Source organism: Alnus glutinosa, chromosome 9, assembly GCF_958979055.1.
Source record: "Alnus glutinosa chromosome 9, dhAlnGlut1.1, whole genome shotgun sequence".
In the NCBI taxonomy this organism is placed as follows: domain Eukaryota; kingdom Viridiplantae; phylum Streptophyta; class Magnoliopsida; order Fagales; family Betulaceae; genus Alnus; species Alnus glutinosa.
This window is the reverse complement of record NC_084894.1, coordinates 28,025,883-28,047,616: the sequence shown is the minus strand read 5'-3', so window position 1 is coordinate 28,047,616 and position 21,734 is coordinate 28,025,883. Positions and strand designations below refer to the sequence as shown.

The window sequence follows — 21,734 nt, the reverse complement described above, 5'->3', positions numbered from 1 at the left end:
CACCTTACAAAACATTTTTTTACAATTACAAACAAAATTATACATAAACAAATTAAACAATCACAAATCAAATACAAATGGTCAAATGCAATTACAAATTAAAATTATCAATAACTTCTCAATATTCTCCAGCTGTGCAGCTTGTGCTGAATTGTTAGACTCAGGTAGATTATCTTCAGAAACTATCCCAATGGCTAATAGTTTTAGAGAAATTAGAGTTGATAACAACAAAAATAAATTACAAGTTACCAAGACATTTTTATAATTTCTAACAAAATTATACATAAACAAATTACACAATCACAAATCAAATACAAAGACTATGCAATCACGTAAGGATTTGGCTATCAAATACCATTTTGTAAGGGCCCATGTTTTGATACCAGTTCAATAAACTTCACATCTATAAACTTGCACACACTAAAAAAAAATATTATTTAAATTTTTATCCCCTTTCATTACTTAGTCAAGTAAATAATCTTTCACTTAATAAAAATGTCAATGGAAATTTTATAAAAATGCAAAATTTAATTTGCCATAATCATTGAATAGGAATTGAGAAAGTCATACATTACCTCAAGTCCTCAAGTCTTCATGTCTTCTACAAACTTGTATAGTCTAACAAAATTCACCAAACAAAATATGCAATAATATTAAAACAGATAAACTTACTTAGTACAAAGTCAAATTGCTATTGTAACTTTGATAAAACAATCTCCACTTCAAATTCCTCTTAAAGTTCACAAAATATAAATAAAAATAATTAGAACTTTGTAAATGCGAAAAAAAAAGTCATAATCACTAAATACTAAATAGGAAGTCTTAATTACCTCAACCTAAAGTCTTCATGTCTTCAACTCTTCATGACTTCAACAAAAGTAGAATCCCACAATTGTCACAATAAAAATATGCAATTATATTACAACACTTAGTCACTTATACAACAAAAAACAAACAAAGTAAACTGCTACAGAATTGCTAGTAAGACAATCTCCGCTTCCTCCTCCACCTAAGGTTAAAAAATAAAAAACACGAAATATTTAAAACCTTATAAATGCAAATGACAATTATAATTACACCAAAATAAAACTTACATTGTGCTTCCTTTTAATCCCATGTAACGCTCTGACCCAATCAGCCCCATATAATAACATTTGCACAGTTTCTGTAGATAACTTAGATTTGTGAGGATCAATGACCCTCCCACCAACACTAAATGTAGACTCTGAAGTCACAGTGGTGATTGGTATTGACAATGTATCCCTTGCCATCATAGACAAAATCTGATACTTAAGGGTATTTGTCTTCCATCAATTCAAGGCATTAAATTCCACACTATTTTCAACAATGAGAACATTCTCTTCCAAATAGGATTGTAAATCAGATTTTAACGGCTACTGCAATGTATCAACATTTCTAACGAATGAGTCATAAAGGTCCCTACCACTTGTTATAACATTCTTCTTCCCAACCACATTAATTGAACTGCTTAAAAAGGATTCAGTAGCATTGATTTGAAAATTCTGCTCAGCAACACTTGAATTATATTCTTGGGCATACTCAACATATAACTCATTCAGAATTGAAAGGATACAATCAATATTCGCGGTAGCTTCCAACTCTTAATAGATTATAGGGAAACAAAATCGTATCATCATCATTTTAGTCCTTAGGTCCAACATAGCAACAATTGACACCAATAAGTTGCACTCTCCCCAGTATTTCTGAAACTTGGTACTCATTTTACATGACATTGCTTTAATATAATCATTCTCATCTTTGCACTTTGTAGCCAAGACCTCTTTCATCCTCCACACTTCAGGGAGGAATAAATTAGCAGTAGGGTAGTCACTCCCTGAGACAATATTGGTTACTTGGTTGAAGACCCCTAATAACTGACACATTTTCAACTTTATCCCAATCCTCATTTGATGGCAACCAAATGAAACCAGAATCAACGTATGAATACATTGGAAAGACCTCCTTGAACTCAAGTACTGCTGTCAACATCATATATGTACTATTCCACTGTGTAGCTACATCCAAAAATAATTTCTTAGAGGTCAATTGCAATTGACACTCACTAAATTTCACCAACCTTCCCTATGATGCCACCAAATATTTTATTCCGTTCCTAACACAATCAGCAATCGAAGAAATCTCACCTAGACCATCTTGAACCAATAAATTGGTTGTGTGCATAACACATCGAACAAGAGACAATTTTCCACCAAGAATAATGGTTTTTCTCATGTTAAAAACATCTTTCAATACTCTAATTGCTACATCATTTGCTCTTGCATTATCAACAGTAATTGAACAAATCTTATTCTCAATCCCCCATTCTTGAAAACATTTTTGCAGTTCATTTGCAATAAGAAAACCGGTGTGTGGTGGTGGCACATTACAAAAGTTCAACACACGTCTATTTAGACGCCAATTAGAATCAATGAAGTGACATGTGACAACCATATAAGAAATTTGTTGACGCGACATCCATATATCAGTCGTTATGTTAACTTTGTGCACAGGTGTTAACATAGTTTTCAATTTTCTCTTCTCAATCTTATAAGTGGCAAAGCAATCCTTCTTTGCTGTAGCTTGATATATTTTTACCCAATGTGGTGACAAAGTCTTGGAAAACTTGTTAAAAAATCGATGCTCCACAATATTAAAAGGATATTCATGATATAAAATCATATGAGAACAAACTTCTCTAGCCTTCTTTTCATCATAAGTAAAATTTATTATGCTGCTTACACCATCAGCCCCCGTAGCTTCAAGAGACAAAACCTTTTTTTTTTTTTTCTTATTGGCACCAATGTACGATAAACAAGTTTTCAAATGCCTACCCCTGTACTTGTACAACTTGATTTCGATATAATGAATGTCATCTTACAACAATTGCATTGATTTTTTTCACACCTTTTATTTCCACCTCAATAAAAAAATTTCAAACTATAGAAGTCTTCCTCCTTGGCTTTCTTTGATAAGCGTGCTTTAGAGGATCTTAATCAGTTGAACCATCAATAGAATCGATATCCTGAGCCTCAATATTTTCTGTGGAACTAACACTACTAGCATTGCTAATTTCATTTTCTAGAGAATTCTCATTTTCATACCATTCCATCGGATAAGAATCTTAAGAACATCGAAGGGTAGTAGAAAGTTAGAAAAATAACTAGCTTGCTTGAAGTTGAAGTTGAAGAGGATAACTAGCTTGAGCTCTTCTTCCGGAATCAAGAGAGAAGGAAAAGGTTGACACATAAACTCCGAATTTTTTGTTGCCCTTGCCATCGTAACGTGTGAGAAGAGTAAAAGGTTCACAAAAAATTCAAAAAATAAGGGATTTGGCGGCGAGATGAAATGGACGATGATGGAACATTTCTTCTGGGTGGAAATCGACGAAGACGGTTTGGATTCTTTGGAAACTCTGAAGGAATTAAGAACCAAACCGTGTAGAAGCCTTGGCTGCACTTCGATGAAACAGTTGAAAAAAAAAAAAAAACAAGGGCTTGGATTGAATGCAAGCCTAAACAGTTAGTTGAATGAGAAATTCACATTGAATGAGAGCATTTAAAATTTGAACAAACGGAAGAGTTAGTGCGTTTTCTGCATTAAATGGCATTGAATGCAATTGATGATTCTTGAACATTGAAAAATAAAAGAAAATGTAGAAAAAAAATGGTATGCTAGTCTGCAACATGTCACGTGGTCCAATGAACAAATAATTACCTACACGTCCGATCATATCCATGAGAATGATCTCATGGCTAATTCACACACCATATAATTTTGCACTCACATATTGCATTACAGTTGTTTTCCACATTTCCTCTTATGAACGGCTACGATTCACCTATATATGATCCTACGGTCGAGATTCTAAAAGAAAAACTGAGCTTTGTTTCCTCGTTAACCTCAAACGTGTAGGGCTGCAGGCTGACAGTGACGCGTGACACAGCTGTCGGTTGGAATTTTGGAAAACCCAGCTAGCCAGCTTTGCTTCAGCGAGAAGAATCACGCGTGGTAAGTTTGGGTAATGGGTATGTACAATCAGATCTAGCCACATGATCCACCAATTTGAGGTGTTGATAATGAAAAACACTGTGCGTGCGAAACACTGAATAAATTTTAGTGTTAGCCATGCTCTACAATTGGAATACACATTAGTCAATAGCCATCCAACGGTTTACATTTGTTCACAGATTTAAATCTAACGGTTATTAATATGATGATTCAAGTTTTAAAAAAAATCGGATGGTTCACTTGAATCACTTCACAGAAGCATAGATTTAAAAACTTGAATTTAAATCTAACATTTATCATTTATGCACATCATGATTCAAGGCACATATTTTCTGAAATGCCGATATCTTCTATATATAATTCGGATGATTCACATAATCACATATTTAAAAATTAGAATTTAAATCTAACATTTATCATTTATGCACATCATCATTTCTTTTTTCTTTTTTTAGAAGAATTTATCCGTTATTTTCTATATATAATTAATTGGTACTCAAATTAGTTCCATGCATCAAGAATTAAAATTTTTAATTTCTGAAACGTCTTTCTAATGGCTCCCTCAAACAGAATATAATGCTAATTAATATACTTTCAGTATCGTGGAATATATGAAAAAATGATAAAAGAATGTGCATATATAATAATTAAAGTTTTGAAGGCTTGAAAGGAAATTGTTCTTAATTTGATGTTTTTACTATTGGTAGTGTTGTTGTATAGTAAATAATTTTGACTTTGTGATTCATGTGTTAAATATGAAATAATATTTGTAAGAATGTCTTGAGCATATAATTATTACATTATACATTGTGCCATATGACATGAGATTTAATATCATATAAATTGTTATATCATACTTAAATTTAATCAAATGAATTGTTAGATCATATCACCTAGCTATTGTTGTTAGATCATAGTACATTGTTAGAACTTGAATCATACTTAATTATACAATGATACAAAATAAGTATTGTTGATATTATTATTACATTATACATTGTGTTATATGACATGAGATTTAATATCATATAAATTGTTAGATCATACTTAAATTTAATCAAATGAATTGTTATTTCATATCACCTAACTATTGTTGTTAGATCATAGTACATTGTTAGAATTTGGATCACACTTAATTATACAATGATATAAATTAAGTATTGTTGATATCATTATTACATTATATAATAAAGATATAATGTGTTATATTACATAAGATTTAATATCATATAAATTGTTAGATCATATGCATTTTATATAAATTCTAGTGATAATACATATGATCATATGTACTTGCGGAGCAAGTCTTTTCTGGATGATTTTATAAAAGATCTATGATTTCTCAATATATATATAATCTAATGATATGCATTCTAATAATTATACTTAATCTGTGATTATAAGAAACACATTGTTGATTTTAATGCTAATCAATTGATTTGAGATTATATCAATTACATTGTCATTGCATATGATATGATTATTTGAATAATACGATTAAGTATCAAGATTTTCATTAAATCATATGGTTAACAATTTATTGTTAATTCAACAATCATTAAATATCTAATTATTAGACTTGGAGTCTTAGTCTCTTAGACCATATAAGATATAATCATATAAATTATCTTTTGTAATTAAATTATATTTTATATAGATACTTATAGATATAACTAATAATTATATATTGTATAACAATAATTAATCATTGTTAATTAATAAGTGATATATTAAATAAGTTATTTTTATAAACATATATGCATATATTTATTAATAAATATGTACATTAATAAATATATATGAGTCGAGCTAATAAGTGAGCCGAGCCTTTTTACAAGTATGTCCGCGAACTTTAAACGAGCGAGCCAGGTTTTATATGGGTATATATCGTTTAATAATCGAGTATAGTTTGAATAGCTCATTTAATAACCGAGTCGTGCACAAGCTGAGCCTTATTGAGCCCAGCCCGAGCGAGCTCACAGGTTGCTTTGCTTCGTTTACATCCCTAAGTATGAGTGGCTCACGTTATTTTGCGATTTTTATTTATGATTATTCACATTACACCTGGTGTTTTTAATGAAATCACGTTCTAAATTATTAGATATTTATCGCAATTTTGCAAAAATGGTTGAGACACAGTTTTCAAAACGCATTAAAGCATTTTATTCTGATAATGTCTTAGAATATACTCAATAGTCAACATACTTTTCAAAACATCTTAAAACATTATAGCACTGCTCCTTCCTTGTTTTGTCTGGGCACCTCTCAGCAAAACGGGAGAGCTGAACATAAACTTAGGCACATTCTAGACACTGTTCGTGCTTTTCTTCTTTCCTCTTTAGTTCCTACTCTTTTTTGGGGTGAAGTCACTCTCACAACTGTCTACAATATCAACAAGTTGCCTACACCTGTTCTTGCAAATTGCACCCCTCACGAGCGGTTGTTTGGCTTCTCTCCCACTTACCATCAAATTCGTGTATTTGGTTTTACCTGTTTTGTTTTACTCCAGCCTCATGAATACATCAAACTCGAGCCTCGTTCTCGGTTGTATTGCTTTATTGGGTATGGGGTGGAACAAAAGGGTTATGGGTGTTATGATCTTGTGTCACACTGCCTTCGCATCTCTCGTCATGTGGTCTTCTAGGAGCATAAGTTATTTCATGAAGTAGGGAAATTTTGCATGCACTATTTCCCTCCCTTTAGCACACTTCTAAAGATGTCTCTCTCTCCCTCTCCCACTGGTGATATTTTTTCAGAGCCTTTCTCGCTTGAGCTGCAATCATTAGATTCTCATGATGCTGCTCCGCTCAAGTCCCCAGATTCTGTTCAATCTGAGGCTCCCGCTCATACTTCCCCACTTGAACTTCGCCGATCCACTCGGGTAAAGTCTCTTCAATCCTATCTCCAGAACTTTCATTGTTTTCATGCCTTAGCTGCTTTACATTAACCTCACTCCTATTGTGAGGTTTCCACTAACCATCTTTGGCAGGACGTGATGAAAAAGAACTTGATGCTTTAAACAATAATCATACATGGAATCTGGTTAACTTGCCTCCAGGGAAATTTGTTGTTAGGTGTAAGTGGGTCTACAAAATTAAGACTTGTTCTGATGGTACTGTTGACAAATACAAGGCTCGACTTGTGGCGAGAGGTTTTACTTAGGAGTATGGTGTGGATTATGAGGAGATCTTTGCTCCTGTTGCTCGCCTATCTTCTGTGTGTGCTTTATTGGCAGTTGCAGCCTCTCGGCATTGCTCACTTTCTCAAATAGATGTAAAAAATGCCTTCCTTAATGGCGATCTAAATGAAGAAGTCTATATGCAACCATCTCCTGGCCTTTCTTCTCCTCCGAACAAGGTATGTTGCCTCCGTCGAGCTCTATATGGCCTAAAGCAAGCTCCTCGGGCATAGTTTGCTAAATTTAGTGCCATCGTCTCTAATCTTGGCTAGTCTTGTTTATTTGTCACACGGATCGAGACATCCTTCTTCTTTAGTTATATGTTGATGACATGATTATCATTGGAGATGATTCCATTGGTATTCTGGAGCTCAAGAAATTTCTCAATCAACATTTGGAGATGAAGGATCTTGGCACTCTCAGCTATTTTCTTGGTCTTGAGATTTCTTCTTCTTTTAATGGTTACTATTTGACACAGGCCAAGCATATCTCTAATCTGCTTTCACGGGCCAATCTCACAGACTATAAGACGGTCGACATGCCGGCTAAGCTCAATGTTCATCTTAATCTACATGATGGCGAGCCTTTTCTTGACTTCACTCTCTATCGGCATTTGGTTGGCAGCCTTGTCTATCTTACTGTTACTATACCTGCTATCTCCTATAATGTCCATCAGGTGAGTCAATTCATGGCTACTCCCCGCTTTACTCACTTTTCTGTCGTCTTTCGCATCCTTCACTACCTTAAAGGGACATTATTTCATGGGCTCCATTTCTCCTCTCAGTCCCTTCTTCAATTGCATGCTTATACTGATGCGGATTAGGCCGGTGATCCTACAAACCGCCGCTTCATCACTGGTTATTATTTCCTATTTGACATCTCTCTTATTTCTTGGCGTAGTAAGAAACAATCTGTTGTTACTCGATCTAGCACCAAGGCATAATATCGTGCTTTAACTGACACCACTTCGGAGCTCCTTTGGTTGCGATGGCTTCTATAAGATATAGGTGTTTCTCTCTCCTCAGCTATTCCTATCTATTGTGACCACAGAAGTGCTATTCAGATTGCCCATAATGATGTTTTTCATGAACAAACCAAACATATTGAGATTGATTGTCACTTTGTCCGTCATCACCTCCTTCAGGGCTCTCTACAACTTCATTCTGTTACGTCTCATGATCAACTCGCGGACCTCTTCACAAAGTCTCATCTTCTAGGGCGGTTTCACGATCTTGTGTCCAACCTCAAGATGGTCTCTTGCACTCCACCTTGAGTTTGAGGGGTGCTGTTAGATTATATTATGTGTACGTATGTATCGTCCCACATGGGTTATTGATGTGTATCTCTGTGATTATATATATAAGCCTCTCATGTACAGTATTATGTATTATTCAATATATAATTTTTCTCTCAACATTAGATATTGTTATAAGATATATATCCAAAATCTATTAACTTATTGGCGTGATCAAATACTAATTTATTTCTCAGTATAATTTGATATTATTATGTAATGTTTTGTATTAATTCTCTTATTTGTTTCCTATTGTGTTTCTTATTTTGACCGACCTCATTCCACTATAAATAAGTCTGGCTTGTGTATATATAGTTAAACCATCATATAAATTATATGCAGTTTAGTTATATATGTTCTTTAGTTATTTCTTCATGTATTAGGACCACTTTTTTGTGCTTGTCTAAGGTATTAGGAAATTGCCACCGCCCGATTTTGTTTCTCAAAATTGGAGGTTTTTGGATTATTTTTGGGTATAAAAGTTAAAAAAAAAAATTCACAAAACTTCCATGAACTTCTACTTATTTTGAAATTATCCCCCTAAAGTTCAAAAATTTTCAATTTCAACCATCAAACTTCTAATTTGTTGTAATGTCCTCGTCTGTTAGGATTTTCTAGGCGCCCAAATTATCAAAATATCCCTAATTTTAAAAAGAGAAAACTTTAATTATATGCCCTAATCTTTTATCACTTTGAAAAAAAGGTATTCAAACTTTAAAAAGTGTCAATTTAGGGTATCTATCTTTCAATTTCAATCATCTGTTAGAATTTTTCGTTAAATGCTATCAAAATTTTCAAATTATCCATGTTTTTTTTTTCTTTAAAAAAATTATTAAATTTTTCAAAGATTCAAGCATAAGTATTTTTGCAAATTCCGTTAAATTTTGACTAATACCTAAATTCGAGCAATTTTTCATTTTTTTTTTTTTGTTTTTCTAAAAAAAAAAAAGAGGGTAATTTTGAGAATTTGGACAGGATTTAACAGAAAATTCTATCGAAGGATTGAAATTGAAAAAAACTGAAAGATAGATACCCTAAATTGACACTTTTTAAAACGTGAGACTTTGAGTACTTTTTTTTTTTTTTTTTTTGAATTTTTAATTTTTTTATTCAAAAGTAATGAAAAAGATTAAGAGTTATAAGTGAAGTTCTCAATTTTAAAAAGAAAAAAATTTAAAAATGATTGAGACCCGCGCTCAAGATTTAAAGTATAATTTTATAACGGATTGAGTCATCGACTATGCCTCATGTCAATAGCAATTGGTTGAGATGTATGATAGTTTTGTCAATTATTTGAAGATATGAACCATATTGGATAAGAAAAGAATCTGAATTATATTCAACATCCAAACACATTTTCATTGCCTTGAAATTCGCAATCAGATTTAGAATATTATTCATATTCGAAATATTCAATACCCAAACGCACCATAATTTACCAACAATCTTTAAAATACTTTTAATACTTATGAATTTGGTACAACTGTAATCTCCCGAAAGTTCCTCTAATAATGAACAATTCAAATTTTGATTTTTCTAGCAAATATTAAATCACAATAAATGAGTGATAAAACAATATTGGACTGCCCAAAATCTTTAACACCAGCATCAGCGTACGAGAATGAGACAATCGGCTGAGACCTGGTTACGATTTTGATACCGAAAAGACCCTTGCTAAGATATGCTCCGGAAATGTCTATCATATTCTAAAAGGATCACTTCATTTGTAACAGAAGGACAAAGTCGTGAAGACATACTCTTGTTCCATCAGCTTCAGAAGAAGACTAGGTTCAAAATCACGGAGTTGCTTCTGTCAGCGGTTGCTAGAGCCTGTGGAAGACTTGGTGCCCTGGAGGAAGGCAAGCAAGCTCATTGCATTGTATTCAAACATGGGTTGAATAGAGATATGATTCTAATGACTTCCCTTCTTGATATGTACACAAAATGCAGCGACATCAAAGAAGCCCGCCGTGTGTATGATGAAATGCCCGAAAGAGATGTTGTTGTGAACAATAGCATGATTTTCGGGTTATGCCGGTGTCACTTGACGTTGGAGGCGATCACTTTGTTTAATAATATGTTTGAGCGCGATGTGGGATCTTGGAATTCACTGATTTCAGGGCTTGCACAAAACTCTGAGGGAAGGACGGCGTTGTTTTTGTTTAAGAAAATGCGAGTGGAGGGAGCTGAAGTTGATTTTATGACCATGTCCAGTGTTCTTTCAGTTTGTGCTGATATTGCAGCTTTGCTTAATGGCAAACAAGTTCATGGGCTGGTGATTATATATGGTTTTGAGCTACATTTACCGGTTGGAAATGCTACTGTTGACATGTATGCTAAATGTGGACGCATGGATGATGCTTGCCAATTTTTCAAGAACATGCCTATCAAGAATGTAGTTTCATGGACTTCTTTGATTGTGGGTTATGGAAAACATGGCCTGGGATTGGAAGCTCTTGAGGCATTTAATGCAATGGAAACGGAGGGTGTTGTACCAAACAAGATCACATTCTTGGGAGCATTATATGCGTGTAGTCATGCAGGATTAGTTCAAGAAGGGTGGAGGAATTTCAACACCATGATACATAAGTACTCCATCACGCCCATGATGGAGCATTACACATGCATGGTTGATTTACTTGCACGAGCTGGGCATCTCACAGAGGCTTATGATTTCATAGAGAGGATGCCAATAAAGCCGGAGGCAAAGCTTCTGACTGCTTTTCTTAGTTCATGTTGCTCCCGCATGAATGTAGAGCTAGCAAAGACTGTTGGACAGAGATTACTTGAATTGGAACCCGAAGAAGCAGGGGCCTATATGTTGCTTTCCAACTTCTATGGACTTGTTGGGGATTTGGAAGGTGTCAAAAACGTGAGAAGATTGATGTCAAAGAAGGGAATAAGAAAAGCAAAAGCATGTACATGGATAGAGATAGATAGAAAAGTTCACAGCTTTGAATCCGGAGATATGTCTCATCCCCTTAGCAAAGAGATATACAATTACTTGAAAAATCTTGTTCAGAAGATGAAGAATTGTGGGTATGTACCAAACACAAGCATGGTTATGCAAAATGTGGCTGAGCACATAAAAGAAGAGATAGTTCTTGGCCACAGTGAGAAATTGGCCATTACACTTGGGCTAATTAGCACACCCCCGGGAACCCGTATCATGATAGTTAAGAATCTTAGAGTATGTGCAGATTGCCATTTGGTGACCGCATTGATCTCAAAGATTGAAGAGAGAGAGATCGTTGCAAGAGATTCGAGCCGATTTCATCATTTCAATAATGGAGCATGCTCCTGTGGAGGTCATTGGTGAGAGGTAAGAGAGATGATCTTTGCCACATAAATGCTTTCTATTGTTCTTCAGAGCAATAATATTGAATGAATATCATATTCGTCTTTATATAACAGAATGAAAAATTCAATCAATTCTAAAAGTTGTCTTGGGAAATATCTTTATTAATACAAACAAATAATTTATTACACAAACTTCACCCTGCACTGCACATGATTACATTTGGATATTAACCATAAAAATCTTTTTTTTTTTTTTTTTCACAATTTTCCTTTGAGCCGGGTCACTAAACTGATATATGTCTTCAAAGCATGTGATTCTCAAATAAACTTACATGCTTTAAGGACAAATGTTAGTTTAATAGACTAAGACAAGAAATTCCTCCGACAATTTGGAAGAAACTTTGGCCCTTTAGAACTAAAATAAATAAAGTTGGTTTGGTTTGGTTTGGTTTGGTCACCATTTGACCAGACTGTCGATTCGGTTTGTTAATGCTTTTTAGATGGTTCTTTTTGTTTTTTGTTCGACATAGAGGTGAAAATAGTTTTAAGTATTTTGTATTTTAGGTTGTTTGTTAATGTTTTTGTGTTGAAAAGAAGAAAAAAAAAAGTAATAATAAATAGATAAATTTATCAAACAAAGCAAACGTTAAACTCTTTGATATGATGGAAGGTATAAGAAAGAAAAAGGGAGGTTTGTGATGATTTTTAAATATTTTGTACTAGGTAAAATTTCTCTATGAACAATAAAAATACGAGTTTTTTTTTTTTTTTTGGGCCTCTTCTTTGTTACACAACTGTAATGTTGAATGTATTTTTGAACTATAGTTTTGTATGTATTTGTGATGGTTGATGGAATTGGAATGGAAAATGATTAATGAAAATTATGGAATTGATAAAAGGATATTCACATCAGCAGATGCTCCATGGATATGTGAGCTTTTAAAAAGGAATATGATATTTGTACACAGTCATAATGAGTGTAGAATAAGCTCATTCGGTGAGAAAAGAAATGCTACATGTATATTTTTTTTATATATATATTTAAATTAATCATTAAATTTATAGGACCTACACGTGGATCTTTGTAAGTCCTACAAATCTAAAACAATAAATGAAAAAAATCATTTCTCCCACCGCAACATGCACCTGCCAGCTCATCCACTCAACTTTGACACCTTCCTCATTTATTGCGGTTAAAACCGAATGAAATCGGATCCGGCTCCAGTTCGATTCGAATACTGCTTGCAGTAACTCTTCTCATCAATTCCACTTCACGTTAACTATTCTCACCAAGTTTATATTTTCTTCTTTCTCTTCTTTACAGTTTCTCTTTCTTTCTTATCCTCCCTCCGAATATCAATAACCTATTTTTATTTAGGATGAAATACATATCTGGTTCTTGAATTTTGAAAACTTTAGTTTTTAGTTTTTGAGTTTTAATTCGCATTACAGATGATATTTCAGTTTTAAAATTAGTACTTCAGTCGTTCAAAAACTAACGGTTGGCCATGTATTAACCTTTAAGGTTAACAAGTGGCACTATATATAAAAAAATAAATTAAAAATTAAAAAATCTTTAAAAATTAATTAATAAAATTAAAAAATTATTTTTTTTTTGAAAAACCAAAAAAACAAGGGTGTGGCTAACTACCATGGGGGTGGTCGGCCACCCCAAGGGCCAAAAATGATCTTGAATTTATTTATTTATTGTCAAGGGGTGCCAGCCCCTTGTTTTTTTATTTTTTCAATTTTTTATTTTTTAATTAATTTTTAAAGATTTTTAATTTTTAATTTTTTTTATATAGTGCTACGTGTCAACCTCAGATGTTAATACGTGACAAACCGTTAGTTTTTGAACGGAAAACTTAACTGAAGTACTAATTTGGTATTTTTTTCAAAATTGAGGTACCATCTGTGATGCGAATTGAAACTCAAGAACTAAAAAAATAAAGTTGTCAAAATTCAGGGACCAAAAAAGTGTTTAACCCTTTTTTTTATTTAATGGTATTCAATTTTTTTTTTCTTTTTTTAATATATGTAGTTTTAGAATTGTGATCGGTATACGACATAATTGCACAACACTTATACAACACAAGACATATGGATGGGATCCATGAGAAATTATTTTTATACAATATTTACACAACTCCTCTCATATATCAGGTGAGACCGCTTATACAATATTTATACAACTCCTCTCATATATCAGGTGAGACCGCTCCATATGAAAGGGATGGGGGTAAAAGTAATGTTTGTAACGTTCTTCGGAATTCATGTGATGAGTTTCCTCACATGAGTCCCACCGATATCTATTGTTTTGTACTATTCCCATAGTTTTATGGTAAACATTGAAACAGGATGTTTTCCTTGTTGCATCTTTCAACTTTCTTTGTTCCACCTCCATATGACCTTTCAGTTTCAGGATGTTTTCCTTGTTGAATCTTACAACTTTTCTTTGTTCCACCTCCATATGACCTTTCAAACAATTTCACCTAAACACATATGGATGGAACCTATGAGAAATTATTTTTACATAACTTCTCTCGCATCAGGTAAGACCATTTATGTGAGAGGAGTTGTATAAAAATTGTGTTCCTAGGATTCCTCGGGATTCACGTCACATGGACCCCACCAATATCTATTGTTTTGTACTATTCCCATAGTTTTATAGTAAACATTGAAACAGGGAAGCTGTTTGGTAAGTTGTAGAAAATTGAATGTTTTATTTGAATAGTAGTAATAAATGATTGATGTGATATAGAATTTGAGAATGTTTTATAGAAAAGTAAAAAAGTTTTGTTTTGTAGTGAGTTTTTTATTTGAATAGTAATAAAAAATTATTGATGTGACGTAAAAAATGTAAAAAAGTTAGAATGTTTTTGATTTGATTTTTTTTGGGAGAAGTGAAATGGAAATTGAAATTGTTTGATTTGGTTACCAAACAAGTCCAGGATGTTTTCCTTGTTGCATCTTTCAACTTTCTCTGTTCCACCTCCATGTGACCTATCAGTTTCAGGATGGTTTCCTTGTCGAATCTTTCAACTTTTCTTTGTTCCACCTCCATATGACCTTTCAAACAATTTCACCTAAACGCATCTGATTCTACCCCAATTACGTAATTCTTATCTCTTTTTAGCCTTTGTTTTCATCGCTACTATCCGACCAATTTACGTAGTTCTTTCTGTGCGTGTATCACCCCCAACGTACCCATGGCCGATTCGGCTGCGGGGTACCCGGCGAACGCTCAGATCCCAGTCGATCTCTTCGTGTCCAAGAAACATCCCGGCCTTACACGTGGCGATCTCGGGTTCGCGGACGCCTCCGGTAACATCGTTTTCAAGGTTGACCGTAAGTCTTCCAAATCCTCCGCCGATAAGCGAGTTCTCCTCCTCGATTCCGAAGGAAATCCTCTGATTTCCATGCATCGTCACCATGTAAGTCGCTGCGTCTGCTTGGTTCCCTATAAAATATTTCCTGGAAACTCTTGTTCTATAGAAAGAAAATCATTTTTAAGAGTCTATGCATCTCTTGTTGTAGGATGGGTCGTGGGAAGGGTTCAAGGGGGACAAAGACGAGAAGGACTTGATATTCAGGGTGCGGAGGAAGGGTAAGACCGAGTTTGAGGTGTTCCTTGATGACTCGGCCTCTGAGTTGAAGTTGAAAGGTTCCGCCTTCCAGAAATCCTGCACCATCTATAAAGGCAATGCGATAATAGCTCAGGTATATATGTACTAAACTTTACTGGCATTGCAAATCCCAAAAGGGTTCAGATTTTGGTCATCTTATTCTGTATTCAGTCGGCGTATGTATGCATAAGTGTGAGTAGTTAAGTAACCTGTAGTAGTCAGAAGAGTAAGAGCGCTTTTGGCCCTGTGATTTCGTATGCAACACACCAGTTTTCTAACAAAATCGCGGAAAGTATCCCTTAGAAAAATGGAGGTTTGAAGACATGGAATATGAAGGTAGTTTAAAGCACTATTTTTTCAAACAATATTTTTTGTTTTTATCAAACTGCATTTTTAAAAATTGTATTTTGATTAATACACGTTTTGAAACTGCTAAACCAACATATACTAAATGGTAATTGGGTACAAACCCAGAGACTTTAAATTAGTAGTAGTAAGAAGGGTAAATTGTAACACTCCATCCCCATATTAGGAAGATGATTTTTCATGTAGAGCAGATGGATTATGAAGGAGCTAACAGGTGTTAAGTCCCACTTTGCTTTTTTACTATATGATATTGTGCTTCATAAGCGATTCTAGGGAGCTTCAATTGCAACTTGACTAGTCATTTTAAAGTGATACCGCAGATGTGGCTAGTGCATGGATTCTATAAGTCATTACAAATAGTATCAGAGCAATCTAGTAACAACATATAGTACTGGAGCACTGCATGACGTGGTCCTGACGAAGACATATTAGTTCCTTACTATGTGAGTGGACTTTATAAGTGATTCTAAGGAACTTTAATTATAACTTAATTAATCTTTTTGAAGTAATAGAGTAAATGTAGCTAGCGCTTTTCCTAGGTCGATACATAAATAATAACTGAGTCCAAACCTAAAGATGTAAATGTTAAAGGGTGGATAGTTTCTTGACATGTTATATTAAAGCTTCAGTTGGGGACTTTTGCAATGCTTATGTCCTCAACAATTTTGTAGGGTTATTCTAGCCATACCCCTTTATGGGTTATTACAAGTTTATGTCTTGCCAATGAAGTGATGTAGGCCGATCATATTAATGAAGCTTAAGTGCATATTGGGTGCCTGTTTGTACTGTCTAGATGTTATGTTGTTTGATAATCTTCGATGGAGATTTCTAACAACTGTGTACATATGATGACTGGACAAAAGCAATATGTTACTTAAACTCGGTACACCTTTCAGTGCTCTGCTCAACAAAGTTGTGGATAAGCTACATGACTTCTTTGTTGTTCTGCTTTACATAACTTTTAAACTATGCCTTTTTCCTTTGTGGCCATTTTTGTGTATCTTCTTGAACCTCCCAAACTAGAATCACATTACTCTTTCTGGGAAAGTTATATGTATGTGTTGCAGAAATGATATTAATACCGGTCTCGCTCATCTCTTAATAGATTCATCTAACTTCTCATGCATGAATTTATTTCTAATTATTAGCGCACAGCACACTCCTAATGTGATTCAATCTCTTAAGAATCCTAGTAAGTATGCTGATAGAATCCTGGTTGATCAAACCTCCTAGTGAGTGTATATTGAAGTATATATAGAAATTACAAGATAGTATTGTTTACACGATAAGCCTCAGCTTCCAGTATTCTAATCTAACACAAACTCTTAGATAGAATTCTAATTACAAGTAAACCTCCTCTAGATAACTTTATCCTTATCAACCGGTTGTGTTATCAACACTCACTAGGAAGTTTGATCAACTGGGAGTCTATCAGCACACTCACTAGGATTCTTAAGAGAATGAATCACACTAGGAGTGTGCTATGTGCTAATACTAATTAATCATTGATAATGTTCTTCATGCATCTTTAAATTGCCTAATGTAGATTGGTCATGTACCACTAGCTGCTGCAATGTTGTAGATTGGTTATATGTACTTTTTGCCTCATAATTTATAGTTAAGAATTTTATTTACTGTAATTTGTAATATATGATAAAGTCCGACTCTTAAGGATAAGTTTTCTTGCAGACTAGTCTGATGTACAAGCTGCGGCAGCTTTTTGTAAGGAGGGATAAATTTCGACTAACTATATTTCCCGGATTTGTTGATCATGCTTTAGTTGCAGCGTTGATTGTAATATTTCATGGCGGTTGAACATGGTAGATTAAAGAAAATTTTTCACATGTACATTTACATTTTTCCACGCATGCAAATACGTTTGTTTGATTCTTTTACAGAGAGCGATAAGAAAGGTTCATACATATATGCCTTTGGGCTGTGTACTTGTGTATTGGCCTTGGGTAGTATGAATTTAGTTCTATATCGCTCCTATGTTACTTGTATTCGTAGGAGAGACTCATTGTTAATTTGTTATATGAAAAATGTAACTCTTTGCTAGGTAGAGATGCTATTTTTAGAAGCCCATTTACAAGAACTGTTGGGTAATGCTTATGATGATGTAAGATTACGGTCTGTAAAATTAGTTTCTTCTAGACATTTTCCACATTTGGCTTCTTCAGACAATTTCTTAATGGTGTAATTATATTTGTTTCTTAATTTGAGCTAGGATTGGAATCCCCCGCGGTTGCTTGTCCGTTGCAATAGGGCGAAAGCCTCTCATAATTGCAGTGGATTCGTTGCAATGCAGGCAGGGAATTGCAGAGGATTCCGATCCTTAGGTGCATAAAGGATAAATAAAAATAAAAATAACATGAGGATAAGTTGCTAGAATGACATATGAGACAGGATTTCTTTTTGCAGAGATCTCTGTTAGAAAGTATCAGCCCCAGTTCTAAGTTTTAGACTAACAAGAAAACTGGTGTTTGCTAAAAGTTCAAGGGTATGCCATTGCTCAATTATTTGTGTATTGGAAATGATATGTATGCTCAATAATTCAGACAACTTGAGCATGATTTGCAAATTTAACATGTTAATATGATATTTTTGAATGGGTCAAGAATTATGATCTTCCCATGTTTGGGAGTTTTACTTTTAATATGATACTACTTTATAAACAAGGTTCATTAGTTTTACTTTTAATATCTCTTTGTTCACCTTTATCTCTTATACCATATTTGGTAGTTTGGAGGGAGAGGAGAGGAGAAGACGAGATGATAAGAGGAAGAGGGAAGAAGAAAAGAAGAGAGAAGGAGATGGAATCTAAACCTAGAAAAATGAGTAAAACCCAGGAGCCCAAACCCAAGAGATGTGTTTGATTGCTTCGGTTGCAAAGTGTCGGGAATAGAGTGACGGAGAGATAAGTCCCAGGGAGGAGCACCCACGGTCAAAGAAAAAGACAAATTAAAGAAGACCAGTGCTGCAAAGACCAATGTTGCTGATGTTGCCATTAATGACGTCTCCGAATGACAAGAACACGACAACCTTGAAATCCCAAGTATCCCAGCCCACAAAGAAAATATCCGATATATATTGACCCAGATGTTCCAAAAAGACACGGCTTTGCCAGGTTCGTGTCTTGGTAGAGTTGTGGAGATCTCTCCATTTTTTCTCCAACCTTGAAATCTATAAAGCAAAAGTCCAGCACTCCAGAGCAGCTGTCCACGCATCATGCATGTATGCAAAGAGCCCAATGATTTCAACCTTTTGACCGAAAGTTCCAATAATTAAAAATTGATCTTCACAATTTTATTTTCTGCGACCAAATATACCTGGAAATGCGTTGCAAGAATTAATGACCATAGAAAGGTGCACAAAATAAAAGCGTTTTCAACTTATGCTCCGTTTGTTTCGGCGTAAAATGTTTTCTGAAAAATGGTTTCGGTATTTTCCGGTGTTTGGTAGGGGCGAAAATAATGGTCAACCGAAAAATGATTTCCGTTTGACAAAAAATGCTTAATAAATTTCGGAAAATGATTTACGCTTTTTAAAAGCGTAAATCATTTTCCGTAGATGGTAGATGTAGTCAACTCTTTTTTAAACAATGCAGTCGACCTTTGTTCAAGCAATTGACTATTGCCGAATTTCGACAAGTCAGATTCTGACTCCAGTAGGTATAGGAATTCAACAAATTAAGCCTGAATCCGGCGACGTCCGGCAGATGTCGCGTGGATTCCGGGGATACCATGCTAGATTCCGGCCAGACTGGCCGAATCTCTTGCTATCTCGCCGGATTCGGCTAGAACGCCGGAGATCCAACCATCTGTCTAGAATCCTGGACGGGCCGGGATACTGGCCGGAGAGGCCAGATCCAGCTAGAACGCCGGATCACCGGCCATCTGGCAAGGATCCTGGACGGATCCGGCCTGGATCTGGCCAGAACGGCTGAACCCCCGGCATCTGGCCGGATCCGGTTGTTCTGGCTGAATCTCCGGCCAGCTGGCCGGAAACTGGCCAAGACGGCCGGCTTCTGGTCAACTGGCCGGATTCCAGCAACTTCTGCCGGAATATGTATATGCCAAATATAAAAAAATATTTTTATATTATTTTATATTAATATTTTTTATTTTGTGAATAAAATTTAATTTTTTAAAATTAATATGATTAAATTAAAATGTAAAAAATATTTGTAATTTTCCATACGCGCCAAACACCGAAAAGTGATTTCGACGGAAAATATTTTTCTGAAAAATGACTTCCCTGAAACTATTTTACGACGGAAACCATTTTACACCAAAACAAACGGAGGATTAAATTATACCAAGGTATGAATGAAAGCATGCAATACAGTTAATGGATCAACCAGAGTTGAAGGCATTGAGGTTACTCTTGAAAAGCTCCTCTTTGAATCGTGTCTTCTTTCTCCAGTCTTGAATTCAGAAACTTTGAGAGACCTCACAACTCTAGTAGGACATGAATCTTGAAAAGCCGTATTTCTTTGGAGCATATGGATCAGGATCAAATATTTTCTTCATGAGCTGGAACACATGGGATTTCAAGGTTGCAATGTCCTCTTCATTTTTTCCTTGCCATTTGGAGACATGCACCAGCAGGCAGCAACACCGGCCGGCCTTTGCAGCACTAGTCTTCTTTTTCATTTTCTTTGAACGTTGGTGCTCCTTCTCGGGATCTATCTCCCTGTCACTCTCTTCCCGACACTTTACAACCAAAGCAGATCTCTTGGGTTTGGACTCTTGGTTTTACTCATTTTTCTAGGTTTAGAGTCATTCCCAAGAGTGTGATATATATGCATGGCCAAAATCCTGTAGCTATCTCTTTCTCTTACTCTTCTTGATTTCTATATCAGAAGCAAATTGGTCTTCATCTCCTTCTTTTTCATCACAAAGACGCATTTGTCTCTTGAGAATGTATATGAAACAATTGCAAACTCATTTCACTTCATTTTGCTTGCATATGTGCATTACAAGCCATGCATTTATAAGCTTGTTGGACAATTCTAGAGCCATTATAGAAAACTGAAAAGACTCTTTCTAGAAAATTGAAAAGGCTTTAAAGTTGTATTTAGACACAAATAAATTCAATGGAAATGGAAGATTCATGAAAGTGCATTAATTTTTAACATATTTTGCTAACTTCAAGAAGAAAAGAAGTGTTTTGAGATGGTACATATTCATTCTAACTCAGATACGGATTTCCTACAATTTTAAATAAATTGTATATTCTAAAATTACAAGATCCAGAACGTTGCTTGTGTCAAACGGTTTGAAAAATGTAACCTATTTAAAAGGAGGCATGTTGCCGATGTGAATTAAGTGCATTTTCATTTAGTTTTCGATTTCTATGTTGTAGAAATTTTTTGAGTTAAAAGCTGTATTTTGATTTTACGAAGAATAAGTATTTTTGCAAAAGTGAAGAAGAAGCATTTTAGAAGAAAAATTCTTTTTGACTGCTTTCGTAACATGTCATCTTTTTAATAAGTGGTATTTTTCAAGTCATTCGATACAAGAAATAACCTAAATTTCGTAATTTTAGAATTTACATTGAATCAATTCCTGATCCTTTGAACAAATCTCAAGTAGTTTTTGCCTTTCCCAAAATTCAATCTAAATAAAAGTAATTAGTAAGTCACAGTTAATATCAAATTCTTTAGGCATAACTCTCACGAACAATTTAATTTTTTTAAATCCCAACCGCTTTAATGGAAAATAAATGATGTAAACTATCTATTTTCTTTCTCAAAATCACTTTATTTAATTCCATAAAAAACTTATAAGCAAAACTTTAAAAGTTTTTTGAAAAAAAATATTACATGATTTCTTTAATTTGAACTTGACTTATAATTTTATGCCTAAATAATTATGTAAAATAATAATAAAAAAAATCATTTCAAACGAATAATTATTTATAAAACTATGACTTTAAA

The 21,734-nt window shown here is 34.3% G+C and overlaps 2 protein-coding genes across 2 annotated transcripts; both read left to right on the top strand.

Moving 5' to 3' along the window:
- Positions 1-10,109: 10,109 nt before the first annotated feature.
- LOC133878188 (pentatricopeptide repeat-containing protein ELI1, chloroplastic-like) lies at positions 10,110-14,482 on the top strand. The gene is made up of 2 exons (XM_062316701.1): positions 10,110-11,823; positions 14,011-14,482. The coding sequence occupies exon 1, from the start codon at positions 10,183-10,185 to the stop codon at positions 11,818-11,820; it is 1,638 nt and encodes a 545-aa protein (XP_062172685.1). The 5' UTR covers positions 10,110-10,182; the 3' UTR covers positions 11,821-11,823; positions 14,011-14,482.
- Positions 14,483-14,764: 282 nt separating this feature from the next.
- On the top strand, positions 14,765-17,977 carry LOC133877065 (protein LURP-one-related 7). The gene is made up of 3 exons (XM_062315301.1): positions 14,765-15,235; positions 15,339-15,521; positions 17,483-17,977. The coding sequence occupies exons 1-3, from the start codon at positions 15,011-15,013 to the stop codon at positions 17,606-17,608; spliced, it is 534 nt and encodes a 177-aa protein (XP_062171285.1). The 5' UTR covers positions 14,765-15,010; the 3' UTR covers positions 17,609-17,977.
- Positions 17,978-21,734: the final 3,757 nt, after the last annotated feature.

Bases quoted from the DNA above. Each gene is read 5' to 3' on its own strand.
- LOC133878188 (XM_062316701.1), top strand. From the start codon at position 10,183: ATGCTCCGGAAATGTCTATCATATTCTAAAAGGATCACTTCATTTGTA.
- LOC133877065 (XM_062315301.1), top strand. From the start codon at position 15,011: ATGGCCGATTCGGCTGCGGGGTACCCGGCGAACGCTCAGATCCCAGTC. The intron at 15,236-15,338 runs GTAAGTCGCTGC...CTCTTGTTGTAG, and splicing joins TTTCCATGCATCGTCACCAT to GATGGGTCGTGGGAAGGGTT. The intron at 15,522-17,482 runs GTATATATGTAC...GTTTTCTTGCAG, and splicing joins GCAATGCGATAATAGCTCAG to ACTAGTCTGATGTACAAGCT.